The 14,349-nt window shown below is 44.0% G+C and overlaps 1 protein-coding gene across 11 annotated transcripts in view; it reads left to right on the top strand.

The window, feature by feature from the left end:
• Positions 1-14,349, top strand: part of LOC120906751 — a 92,801-nt gene that overhangs the window by 58,643 nt on the left and 19,809 nt on the right. For 6 of the 11 annotated variants that reach the window (XR_005740157.1, XM_040318691.1, XM_040318738.1 and 3 more), the window contains 3 exons: positions 5,396-5,495; positions 8,056-8,396; positions 9,608-10,279. Coding sequence is in view for 10 of the 11 variants with exons in the window: in XM_040318691.1 (XP_040174625.1) it covers positions 5,396-5,495; positions 8,056-8,396; positions 9,608-10,279 (1,113 nt within the window). In the remaining variant the exon portion in view is untranslated. The remainder of the gene's footprint in view (positions 1-5,395; positions 5,496-8,055; positions 8,397-9,607; positions 10,280-14,349) is intronic. The other 5 variants (XM_040318681.1, XM_040318727.1, XM_040318699.1 and 2 more) reach the window with 2 other exon arrangements.

Below are 14,349 nucleotides of genomic sequence, written 5' to 3'. Positions count from 1 at the left end.
GGAGTTTTGAGAATAGCTGCAGTCAAGATTATTTCTTCTAAAGTTTTGATATGTGCAATCAATCAATCAGATTGTTTAATTTTCAAACACTGTTGGGTCAGCAAAAACAATTTGTATAATCTGTTTATTTTCAATCATATTTACAACTTACGACACGTCAACTAACCACAATTCAATCGAATGACCAGCACGCGTGCCCAAAGCTTGCTACCAGGCGTCTCCATTCTCCAATCGAAATAGACAGATTTCCACTCCTATTTACCATCATCCCAACATTTCCTATTACAGTAACAGCTAGCAACGGGATTCAATTGATACTCATTTCGTCGTTCAGTGAGAAACAGGATCCAATAAAATCGATTTAACGGTCATTCGATATGTTTTACGAGCTTAATGTTCCCCGATTTCAACCAAAAGGCAGACAGTTTTGCGCCGTATTTGGGGCTGTGCATTCAAGCTTAACGAAGAACACGCGCATTGTGTGCATGTGTACGTGTGATTCGATATCAAATAGCGTGTTTTCGTGATTTTTCAGAGATTTGCAAACAAAATTATCGTCACCATCGTTGCGCACCAGTTGCGTTAGATGGCGTTGGGAGGAACGGATCGGGCTTGCGTACGGATTGTGGTGTAGGAAAAGTAAAGCTCTCGTGTTTATTCACTCGCTTTGCGCTTCACAAACCGTGCTCCGTTATTTCATCTTGCACAACTGTCTCTGTTGTCAAGATGAGATCTACAAGATGTCTCGGCTTAAATTTGTACACAAATAAAACGGCTCAGTACACTTCCTTTTCCACGTCACAGTCAATACGAGCAGGATTATCGGAGTGTGATGCATAAAATCTTGGTTTACGTCTTGCTGCGCTGTATTTGCCTTACTCACATGTGAATTTGTTGCAGCACCGCTCTGGAAAAAAGGTATTATAAGTGTTGTACTTTTTTCTGTTTCGCCGTTTGCACATACGTTGCTATAGTAATACGAACCATTTAAACATGATTTAAATACAACTCCTTTTTATCCCAAGCTCTTAGCGTTATTAGCTGTTTTCTGTTTCATCATTGTACCATTGAAACGATCCGCAAGCTTTCAGTAACAAAATTATATTTTTCAAACAGTCTTTTTGTCTTACATCGACCCATCACGCAACGGACGTGCGGTATAACGTTTCATAACACGTTCCAAAAACCCACGAAATCCGTCTGATCCTGTTCGCATATCGCATGAGCAAATGTTTGCAAAAATGGAATAAATTTGTTTTCCACTCTAGCACGCCACATTGGCCTTTTCGATCCTCGGCGGCTCTGCTGGTTTTCGAATGAAGATAAAGCGCGTACACACGCTTCAAACATAAGTTGCAGCGTGGGCTTTAATACGAGTGATGGATGGTAAAAGAGTCGTTATCGTAGAAAAACATGGTTTAATCATGAATGGAGAGAGTGTAAATTGTGAGATTTTTTCAAACAATCAAGTGTTTCTTTGGTTATTTATGGAAAAGAGTCTATCAAATATCTACGAATGTGTGAACATACTAATAAAACTTACTAGCTTTATTACTCGATCAAATCTATTTGAAACAGTTGTCGCTAATTTTAATTCAACAGTCTCATAACAAAATTTGCGTTACCGCACTGATTTACAGCTCTTTCTACCATACTTCATTTCCACAGCAGAGAAATTCGACTACGGTTTCAAGAGGATTCCTGCAACACAATATAGACTCTAATTTAAAGTTGCTCGAATACATGTTTTTCCAAGAATGTGAATTGAGTTATATTCAAATGCATCAGTGGAATGGAGATTATTTGCACACCATATAGCCGTAAATTTAAACGCCTATTATTCATCTACTACAAGTGGTAACATAAAGTGAAATTGTGAATTTTATTTAAAAAAATTCTCATAAAGCATCATAAATATGTATAAATTCAATTTTACTAAGAACCTAAAGTTAAGCCATACGTTTTATTCGATTTTTTAACGTAATTCAATTAGAGTTTCGACACCAAAAAAAGATTAAAATGCAATCAACCTCAAATGATGTTAAGATAAGCATGATTAGACTACTAATTCGATGTTTTAACTACAGATTGGTACGGACGGAAACTGACAGACATTTAACAGCGACAACAGCGGCACAATGTTTTAGGCTTTAGCATACGCATGACAAATCAACAGCTCAAAACCCGCTTTGTTCAGCTCATAAATCATGTTTACCATCGAAAAAAGAAAGCCATCCAAAAATAATCCACATCCATCCTTTCACCTTCCTCGATGACCAGCAATGTGCCCCACGTGACAACTGACAAACGTGGTTTGAAGCTGTTAGGTAAACAAAATCCAATCCGTTCGGTTTAGCGCGGTCCTGCATAATGAAAGGTCACAAAAAAGTCAACCCCGGGAACAGGGACTCGACAAAAAATGGCCCTTCAATACAACGTCATAACTTTTTATGGGCAACACATATGACAACGCATACGGCATGTCATCTCTCTTATTGCCAATCTGTTACCCAAACCAACCTCTACCAACCAAGCAGAACCAACAACAACAACAAAAAAAGGTTGGAACAACCTATCCAAACAGACCCATCTCCCGGTCACTGGCCGCCCCCAAGGGCCTTTTCCCCTTTTTTGTGAGGTCGAAAAAAAAATACCGCTATACCAAATCATCACCGAGAATTATTATGATTCCCGTGCCTCGGTGCTGGGATTGACACACACAAACGCAACCGGCGTGACACTGCACGTTACTACTATCGGACCATGTCTCCACGAGTTCAGAGTGTCATAGGAATGACCGGTGCTGTGACTTTCCGCTAGGGAAGAAAAATAAAGTGAAACGATAATGTGTAAGAGCGGGAAGTGGAGGAAGTCGGGAAGGGCAAGAAGGAGCAAATCCTAACGATCCACTTGCGGCCAACGGATGTCGCCAAGGGACGACGAATGTTGACAAAGTTGTTGCCCAAAGTGCGAATCGTGCATCGGGTCTGCTGTCCTGCGGGAGCATGTCGTCCCGGTCCGTGTGTCGAATTCGTTCCGACAGTTTCGGTAAGTGGATTACACTCCCACTGCACGCCAACAAGTGAGCCATTCCCCAGCAACTCGCTGGAAGTGAGCAAGTTACAGATCAATGTCAAAACGTGTTACGCAATGCCGTTTAGCATTGTGGTTGTAGATGAGCGTCGAATATTGTTTTTTTTTTTTGTACACTTAAATGGTGTAAAAAACCAAACCGAGCAAGAAATGGTTCTGTAACATAAGCTATCACTCATTAAATGGTTCATTAAAAGGACACAAACACATCTTGCTGATGAGGTTATGTCACGTAACCGCCTCACGATACCTTAAAGCTGACCTTGACATGAATGCAACAAGAAACTGCCGCACAGTATCCTACCCAACGCAGCAAGCCCTTTGCATTACCCTACCCAGACTTAAGCAATCCCCATTTACATAACCAATAAATAACAATTTGCTGAAATCGTTTCTCTGTGAAACTGTGGGGGACTATTGCTGTCGCCACTAGCCATAGACGGAGGGCGAGTGACTGTAAAACAGTATGTTTCTGCACGCTTCACGCATCCAACTTTCTCGCTTCACTGCACTTTGCCGGTGGGGGCCATAACACGCCGAACGAAATTGGATCCACGAGCCACGAGGGTCGCTCCTCCTCCGCCTTATTGTTTTTCTTTTATTGCGTTCGCTTCACCAAACCCTAGCACTTTAACGGGCTTGCTGGGAAGCTGGGCTGGCTTTTATTGCAATCAGGCCATTATTTTTGCAACAACAAAAATACCATTTATTAGTCGCCCTATAGATGTATCAAACCATTTGCAAAACTATTGTATGTCGTCTCAGCTACACCGATGCGTGCAAGCTAGCCTCGAAAGCCCACAGTCGCCGCGAGTGAAAAATGCACAGAGCATAAATTATTCCCCAAAGAAATCAGGTTAATGATGCAATACCAGTGGCGCAACTGGTCGAACACACCTGATGCATGCCTGACAGCACTGGGCTGGGAATTGTTCTTGCTCATTATGTACGAAAACTCCGGCGAAGACTTGCCGACGTGTTCCTTCAGCTTACAAATCAGTATTATAAAGCACAATTTCAATTGCTTTCAAATAACGGGGATGTTTGTTGCGATGAAAATGCTACATTCGTAACGGGGAGCAAGTTTGCATACATTACGGCGTCTACAGTATATGCTTTGTTTGCACTTTTTAGAGTTTCACTCGATAACAAAACTCCTGAAAAGATGCTGAAAATAACAGATGCAGCAACTCACAAAGTATGATTACAAAGTTCTTCTTCTGGCCATAGCTATAGATCGCTTACAACGAACCCAGCAACCAGTAATGAATTCATGAATAAAACGCGCGTTAAACACTGGATAACACTCGGGTAGGCAGAGGGGGAAACATTTCAACAGCAGCAAAAACACTTCAAAACGTGGCTGACGATATCAAAAGCTTGCGAAAGTTGAAATATGAACCGTTTAGGTATATTTAATAGCAAAAATGAAAACTTCCCATGGAAGCTTTTGCAATGAGATTCTAACCAAAGTTTTAACAGAATCGGGAAACCAAGAGATCTCACACATGGCGATGCAATCGTGAGTGTTTAGCAAGAATTGACGAAACTTCTTCAGGATACATTCGAAACCTTAGGAACCAGTTTTTAATATTTTCTGTATCTGAATGTGTGTATATGTGTGTGTGTGATTGCCTTCCTCCTACTCCATCTCACACTGCGCACTGTGACAATCACACGACGCGAGCGTGATTGCAGACTCGTATTTCGTACCATTTCCCCATTATCCTGTCATTGAAAGAGGTGAATTGATTTTCTACTGCTTCCCTCACGCATGTGCTTTTTTGTATGTATCGCTTTGTGTAAAGTATCCTTTTTCTCTTCTCTCAGTCTCTCTCTCTCTATTCGTATACCCATTTCGCGAGATGGGTTACCTTTCCAAAAGCTCCCGGGCAACAATGGGCAATAGCGAACATTCGGGGAACGAATTTTGAACAAATTGAATCGCAACATCCCCCTTTTCAATCGCGTCAAACAAGAAAGGAAACTCTGAAGCCTTTCATAATCTCTTTTCAGTCAGCTCGGGCTGCAATCAATTTGTATTCGTTACATTTATGCCGTCCGATATTGGAAATAGAGTATGAAAATAGAAGCAAATTATTGCGAACGAAAGAGTGAAGTAAATTATGCATTATTTTCAGCCCACCATTCTGCCACGGTTACAGAGAATCTCTCCCCTGATAAGCAGCTCTTTTTATCGTGGGTTTATTTTGGTTTTGTTTTGCTTTTTTTGACAGCATTCATCTACTCTCATCCACCCCATAGCATTCATCTTCTTCTTTCTGTTCTCTCTATTTTCCAGCAGGATAAATGTTGACATTGAGGTGTTATTTGTTGATAACCGTCTGGTGTTAGGCTCGACGGTCAGCTTGAACGGGATTTCCTGGGCAAACGGTGCGACGGTACGTTACGGCTGGCAGCAGCAGCGGCGCAAAATGTCCCCTCCGCAAGCCCGACCACTTGCCTGCTATCACGTTCCACATTTTCTACTGTGTTTTTTTTTCTTTAAGTATTTTGCCTTACCTGCCTGCGATTCAACACCGAACTGTGCAAAGCCGTTTGTATTTTTGTGTTCCTGTGTCAAACTTGCAAACTTCTACTTCTTGCTGCTGGCGGTACCGCAGAGTTTGGTCTTTTCTTGCTGCGCTTTTCGCTGTTGTGTTAACTTTTCAATAACATTTTTGTGCAATTTTTTCTTACTTCTGCGCGTTGCTAAACCGTCATGTGGAATGAAACTGCGCTTAGCATAACACCTTCGCTGTCAACGTTTCAGTGACAGTTTCGTTAGTGTTGCTCTCGCATTTCGTTTATTGAAATTTGCAACTCATTCTCAATAGCATTTTTTGCTTTAGGTTTTTTTGTTCGTTTTAGACGTATTCAATAATCTCAACCATACGTTTATTGCACTTTACACGCATGACCTTTTGTTTACCCGTCTTTATTAATCTAGTTACTATACTATTGAATTAAATTGTATGTTTTGTTTCTAAATCAATGTAGATTAGCAAACATGTTGTACAAACGATTGAATTTTGTATAAACTTTTCAAAAACTTTTTTTGTACATATTTTTTGTTATCAAAATTAAACACAACTCATAAATGTACTTAATTCTATCAGCATTGAAACCATTAAAACTATTTGCAGAACTTTGGTAATAATCTCTTCCCTTATATATTAACTGCTCGAACAACCATACACCCATATGTTGGCGAGCAGCTGCGCTTAAGCTGCGTATCAAACGACCAGCTCCCGTTGAGCTGCAAGATATTTGATTTCGTATCCATCAAATCATCGCCCGTCGAACGCGGGGATCACGTTTGCTTTCACTCCATCCAAAAGCCTGGTTGCCTATCCTTAGGGAAGCATTCGCAAAAAGCACTCACCGCGCACGGTTGCGCGGGATACAGCGGGGAGTGAAAGCTCCCACTATCCCAGCGTTGCCTGAATTCAATGAACCACAACGCAAACGCCACCAGAATTGATGCTACATCCCTCCTCCGCCGGTCGCCGGTGAGGAATTTAATCCCACCAAAGCCCTGTCGGGTCCCTTTCCCATTGACCCGTTCGAAGGGATTCCGTCCCACGTCGCATCGGGGCTGTCTTCGTCCACCCAGGGACAACCCCCCCCTGGTGATCGATCGATTTGGCTCGAGTGGCATTTGAAGATTCGAAAATAATAGAATCAATCGTACCATTCTCCCCAAGGCGTCTCCCAGCGCTCCTAGTGGCCATGAAAGTGAGGGATGCGAGTGGAAAGTTCCCCGTCAGAAAGGAATGAGTTGTGATGTGAAGAAAGACACAACAAATATAGGAAAACTGAAGCATTGAGCCACGCGGTCGAGCCGTTCCTACCGAGCGGTGTGTGTGTGTGTTTGTCGAATAGTTTGGCATTCTTTGCGAACTTTCGCTATGAATTGGGCGAACTAAAACAAAACAAAAGCACGTCTATTAAAAATCGTTATAGCATTCGATCTCTCTAGTTCTCTGGCATGGGGGAATGTTTCTGTTCATGCCGATCTCAAATATTAAATAACTACTTCGTGTCTCAGGAGGCGGATAAGAAGGATTCCTGTTTGATAGAATCTTACCTGAAACGTAATTAATGAAAATATGTGGTTCAAAGTACGCCGTTGCTAGCTGCCGATTGATTTTTGTTTTTTGGGTATGAAAGTTTGCTGCACCGCAAAAAAAATTGTAAAAACGCTCGCTGCATTTTTTGTTTCAGAAATGTAAATTTTTACAACTTCACATAAAGTTTTATAGCATCCCGCTGTAGCACAATCCTATTTTTATGGTATTTTTTTACATAATGCACCTTTTAACAGCCAACACTAAACCGCAAACAATATGCTTCCGTCCGCACAGGCTGGTAGTTTAGCGATTTATTTTTAAAACAATTGTACAAATAGCGGAGCGCATTCCATTTGCTCCTTTTACTCGGTGGAAAGTTTCGCTTCACGTAAGCAAATGGAATGTTATGCTCTCGCCACAATGTAGTCCGCCTAAATGCACTGCCAGAAAGCGATAGCATTGTTTACTTTAGTGTTTCCTCTTCGCGTTGCGTGGCCAAACCCTTGCACAGTACATGCAACACCGTGTGCCCCATAAACACTAAGCAACGCTTCGCTTGCAACGCTTGCTCTTCTCATACCGCTGCACTGCCCGCCTGTTCGAATAAATCCATGCAATACGCTCAACGCCGAGCATTCCCAGCCTCTAACGCCTGCAAACCACAGAGCCGTAGTTGATAGCTAGTGAGCAAGCTTCCCCGAAACAGTCGGCCACTCTGTGACGCCGCTTGGCCTCTAAAGCAAAAATAAAAGTCCCCTAACCGCACTGATGAGTGGGCAGTACAGATGATATGTCTAGTTGCAAACTAACGTTTTGTTCTTTTCTTTTGATTCTTTCTATTCCACCCTCCCTGTCAACGATACCCGGTACGATCGCTCGTCGCTTTCAGATGGACCCGACGAATCCGAGTGCAGCAGGGACAGCATCCGGAGGGGCAATACTACCAACATGTTCGACCATATCGTCCGCCAGCTCGCAGATGCATCAGCACCATCATCACCCGAACCCAGCGGCCACACCGTTCGGCGCGATCGGCGGTGCCGCATCCGGTCACGGGGCCACCGGAAGTGGATCCGGAGGCGGCGTCGGCGAGCATGCGTCCAGCCTGCTGAGCCCGACGCTGCTGTCCCCGGGGACAAACACCGGTACCGCCTCAATAGCGACCTCGCGTGACGAGGAGGATGACTCGAGCAATCAGGCCTCCTCCGGCAGCAAGGGTTCCGGCCAGCGGTAAGTAGTGCACTGGCGCGGATCGAGCAGAACAGGATGCGACCTTTTTCTTGATTCTACCTACCATCCCCCTGCCACGGCCCCTGCCCCTCTTTGTGACACTCCTGTTCCAATGCTCTAGCAGTTGGTGTGTGTGTGTGTGTCGCTCAGTGTGTATGTGGTTCCGTCGTGCTGTTTATCAATACGCACACACGACCCTGGCCGGTCAATTGGGCGGAAATTGTCCAATTAAAAGCATACTCCCTTCCTTAGTGCGTCCCGTTCGCTAAGCTGAAGAGGCACTCACACGCACACAATGTATATATATATTCCGGCGAGCAAGCGTGCAGTGTTTAGTCTTGAATTGATTACCTTCCTAATTCAGTCGTGCATCATTCCATTGCCCCGACGAGGACGAGGTTGCCTCGGTGTTCTTTTTTTAGGATCTGTACATTCCGTTGGTCGCGATCAAACAAATTATTGCTGCTAATTAACTAGACCCCACTTACGCACACACACACACACTGGTAGACACTGTGGCACGAAATGGAACGGCTTCTACACCACAGCATACATTACACACTCCAGGACTCTAAGGACTGCAATCGACAATAGTTTCCTATCCGTTTCCCACTTCCCATTTTCATCGTGAAGTTTCAGTGGCTACCAAAATTATCCTTTGCCAATGGATACAATGGATCCGAATGGAAAGGCAGACTTTACGGGCGCAAATACATGGCCCTACATTGTGCGACAGACTGGACAGGCCCATCCCATCCATTACGCGTGGTACCTTCAGCTGCTGTACCGATCCGGTTGTAATTAATTGGTGCTTTGGCAATGATGAATCTGCGACCGAATCCATTTGCCTTGCTCGTAACAAAGACGTCCGTCCGTCGGATAGTAGATTAAGTGTGCGATGCTCCACTCCGGCAGAGGGCGCTTCTCGTCCCTTCAGCACTCGCTGGTGACAACGTCTACGACGAAATCTTCCCACCCCTGTCCGCTTACGGCTTATTTTGTTGTCCGTCCAACCAAACGACTCGTGTGTCGTTACGCGTTACGTGCGCTGTGTACCCTTTGTCTCCCTTGTTCGGTTGGTGCAAATGTTGCACCGCCTCCCTGCTCTGAAAGCTCTTTTGTAAATAGTCCCCTTCTTTCACCCTCTTTTTTGCTCTTCTCAAAACTCGAACATCGCGCCCAAAATCGAAACAAAATACCAAACGCACTAGTTTCAGTCGTGCCGCGTACCGGTCGTCGCCACCGAAGGTGCACACCTCGCTCGTGTCGCGTACGAACAGTGAGGACGACGGCTACCGGCGTGCCGGCTACCAGTCCACGCAGCAATCCAGCACCACCAGCCGCACCGGGCTCGTGCGGCGTACGACCGTGCCGGGCCACTATCAATCAATTGACCGTAGTCACAGCTTCAACGAGCATGATCACGATGCCATGTCCCGATGGTACCAGTACCATCAGCAGCGGCACCCACTGTCCCGCACCGGCAGCCGCACCGGCAGCGTGCCGCGCAGCCAGCGCCGACGATACTCGCTGCGGGACAACGACGACGACGGCAGCATGCCGGCCGGGCTGAATCGTATGGTGTCGTTCGATAGCGTTGGCGGCCAGAGTTCGTGCAGTGGGCTGCTTACGCGGCACCGTGTCAGCCACCCGTCCGTTGCGTCCTCATCGTTCGATCAGTTCGATCAATCGTCGTACCATTCGCAACAGCAGCAGCAGCACCAGCAGCAGGAACAGCAGGACGAGCTATCGTCCTCCCAGCAGCAGCTGCAGCAGCAGCAACTCAGCCAATCCCTCTCCAACGGCACGACACGGGGCGCACAGAGCTGGAAGAATCTACGCGCCGTGATGGCGTACTACTGTTCGCTGCGGAAAATCAAGAGGAACGGTGCCAAATGCTAAAATCTTCTCCTTTTTTATTGTATTACCCATTTTCTTTTGTCGATATTACTCACTCTGGCTCTTCGGTTATGCCTTACGTCTTTAACAAGTGATACTTAGACTGTTTCTTGTCTATTTACTTCCTCGTACCTGTTGTTAGCTTTCATTATCGAACTGTATTCAATTTTATAATAATATTTCTTCTTTTCTTTTCTAACAATTAATATTAAATGTTTCGTACTTCTAACACAAAACGATTGTTTTTTTTCTTTATTACACCCTTAATGTCCAAATTTTGGGACATCAAGTTCTTTTGACAGTATAATATTGAATGAGTTTTACCATTTCTTAGAAGAAAAGACCTTTTAAGGACATATTTCGAAGACAACTGTAAAGTTTCCACTTTCTGCTATTTGTAATGTCATAAAATTTCGTGACTATGTTAGATTGCTGTGATAAATATTTCAAATTTTAAGTGTTTATTACATAAACAGCTTAGTGAAAAATTTTATTTGTAGAAAGATAATCAATTCGTTCCTCAGTTGACAATTCCAACTTAAAAGATCAATATAAAAGCATTAAATACAGTGGCAGAAGTAAATTCATAGGAATCTTTTTACCATTATTTGTCTATCATAAACTAACTTATACCTCAAACTTAATTTGATATAAATTTATGTTATCACGATCTGTTTTCTCTAATGTTTTCGTTTTTATATCAATGAACCAAATATGTTTGACAGCCAAACTAAGTATTACTTTTCTAGTATAACAGTATATGTTCGAAAATGATTCAGTAACGAACCTTAGCGTATCGCAAGTGACGGTGAGACTGACCGGAGTTTAGCTTTAGACTGGAGAAGTCCAGCAATATTTGAACTAGAAAACGTAGCTCGCAGTAGCGCCACCGATAGTCTACTACTAGTCGCCCAGCTCGTACCAACCGACCTTTTTTTTACAACCGTCCAAGTAGTTACTTCCACGCACGGCACCATCGCACCTGCACCAGTGTCAAATGTGTGTATGAGCGTACGCGTAGAGCGTGTGGGTGTGTTTGTATACTTTGTGTGTGTTTTTGTATGTGTGTGTGTATGTTTGTTTGCGTATCCAACATGTACCGGCACATTGATGCATCCATTTTACGAACCACACGGTTTCGCTAGAACTGCTCGTGCGTTTTTGTTTGGGGTTTTAGAAAAAAAAACATATTTTCATAAGAATGATGAACACTCATCGCCATTTCACATGTCATCGTACCGTGCGTTTGGCGTAAAAATAGCCAGCCTACCTGTGCGGAACGCATCGAAACGTTTGTAGCTTCGGTTGCACACAGCCACCGGGTTGCCCAAATGTTCGATTTTTAAGTAACATGGTAGTTGACCTACTAAAACAGAAATGATGCGGACAAAGCAACCTCACCAGCGGAACACAACCTTGCACCTCTTCCATTCATGCATACACATGTAACAAAATCCGGCACTAAACTCAGTGACTCAACGCTCGCGACGACCATACAGTGGTTGCCGAGGGATTACGCAAAAGCATTCTGCCGCAGTCGCTAAGGACCAGCGTACCCGGCCGTACGCTAATAAGCTTAGCCGGTGGTAACTCAAACTTATGATCCTGTTAACGGTGATGACCGAGAATGAGAATGAGCCGAAATCGCACCACAGACACACAGGCATCCGGAACATAAGCAGCCCCACACACACGCTCGGAGTCTTGCGAACATTAGAGGGAAGATGCCATTCCCTTTCTACTTGATATCCTTTTCCTGCAAGCCGGGCCGGTTCGTTGGTCGGCTTTAGCCCGTCTAGTAGCGACTGCTACTACTGCTTTTTTACCATTACCGGGTCAAAGGTCGTTACGAGCAGGTTGATATCATTCAACAGACTATCGGTTGCAGCTGCAGTTGCGTCACCCGAGCCAGAGAGGCTTTGAAACGTTGGGCAGGCACCCGTTAATTAAAACATACCACGCCAGACGGACAGCTTTGTACGGCTGATATGGTTCACGGTGCCTCACAGCGCTTTAGCTCTCCGAATATATATCTCACCATCGCTTTTGCGATTCTGGTATGTGCGTTCTGGGCGAGAGGAAAAAAACGACCCACTTCCCCACCTTCCTTAATCTCTTCCCCCACTATGATGAAAAGATGTTTCCATGTTCTAATGAAAAACGACCATCAAGCAATAAAGAGCTAACACACACACACACACAAGATAGTGTGCGGAACGCGTACGTGAAAATAACGCGATAATAATAGATGTCACCCATTTACCCCAGAAGAAAGAAAAAAGCCTCAAAGCATCCGTCCGTTATGATGCCGGACTCGCCGATCGTCAGGGCGGCTGCTGATTGGAAAAGTTTTCCAATTTGTCTTCGGCAAAACCACCGAAACCCGGCGGAAGCGCAAAAGCGCACAACCATACAGTAGCATGCAAAATGGCAAACCACGAAAATGGATCACACAAATAGGTAGAAATTAATTTCAATATTGCCTACGCCAAATGTGGCGCTCCTGCGGTTGAACGCTATGGTTTGACCCGCAAGCGTAAGGTATTTAACATTTGTGGACCACTTTTTAAGGTGCGACAAATGTCGCGATAGATGCAAGCGATACCATCAACGTTTGGTACAGATGCGTGAGAATTTGAGCTCTAGTGACCGTGCTAACTCCCTCGAAACAAAACACAAGGGCCAAGGGAAACAATCCAAAGATGTTGATTTGAATTTCGACCACCAATTAGGTTTCTACGCAATTTGGTAGCCCTAGCAAGCAGTGAGGGTGAATGGCAAAGAATTCATTTGATGCCAGAGGACATACGGCAAACTTTAAGATTAATTTTCTTCTCTTACAACTGCGGTTACTTCTTACATCAATTTTCCAAACCACTAGCCCCAAGGGTCACCAGTTGATGGTGTTGGTTGAGGTTAGCCACGATCTCATAGCCATTAATAAATCATCCTGCATATAATGGCTGATCTGCGTTCCCCTGGCGTATTTGCAGACATTTGGTTGAGAATTTTAGGTAGGCAGTCTTGCTACAACTTTAGATACAAAAGTGAGAGTAACTGTTTGAGCCTTCCAGCACTGTTTACAACAAACGCTACACAAAACCACTGTCAACAACGGCCAAAGTTAACGTTACTTTCGCCCATCCGTTTAAACATCGCGTTGACCTTTTCCATTCGCTGATTGGATTGACTTCGCGTACCATTAAGATGCCGTCTGGTCACGAGTAATTGGTAAAGTCAACTTAACACCACCACCAGCAACGTAGAGACCAAGGGAAGCAGTTTAATTAAGAATAAACGATGTCGCAATCAAAGCCCAAACACAAGCACAGAAGTGAAAGCTGTTTTATTAGCTAATTTGAAGGATTCCAAATATTTTCCACCAGGAAACAGCCCCCAAATCACCCAGCTCTCCATCTCTGAGGCTCACAAGACGGCCCGGCCGTATCGGTGGTTTACCTTCCATTAGTTCGGTCTGTTTAGCTTTCCTCGAGGGACATCCTGGAATTGCCTACCTTTTCCACGAAAATGTCCCTTTTGCTTTGGTGTAGAATACAACTAATTGACCATTAATAACAACCGTCTGCAGGATCAGTACCTTAGTAATTATGCAGTTTTGAGGGGTAAAACTCATCGAGCGATTAGGTAAGATACGTTTCAAAAGCATACGATGATCTCCTGGGACAAATATTAGAACGTGGAAACATCTTTTTCTGTTAGTGGTACCTTTCTCCTTGGTGGATGAATGAAATCTGCACCGAATTACAAACTACCCTAAGGTTACGTTACACTTTCGTTTAATAGAATAGAGTTAGGATAGAGAAGAGACATTTTCAACCTAAGCTCTATGTACTGTTAGTATCTGTTTCTAGAAGTGGTGAAAGTTGCAGCAATAGCCATCAACAAAGACATTCAAACGCACAATTGCTGCAGATTTCACTGATAAACACATGTGTACATGTGCATAATTCGATTGTTTTTTGTGCATTTTTCTAGCAAACTCTAACACAAAACATACAGGTTGCAACCCAAAACTGTGCGCGATTGGAATTTT

Source organism: Anopheles arabiensis, chromosome 2, assembly GCF_016920715.1.
Source record: "Anopheles arabiensis isolate DONGOLA chromosome 2, AaraD3, whole genome shotgun sequence".
In the NCBI taxonomy this organism is placed as follows: domain Eukaryota; kingdom Metazoa; phylum Arthropoda; class Insecta; order Diptera; family Culicidae; genus Anopheles; species Anopheles arabiensis.
This window is presented reverse-complemented; position numbering and strand designations above follow the sequence as displayed.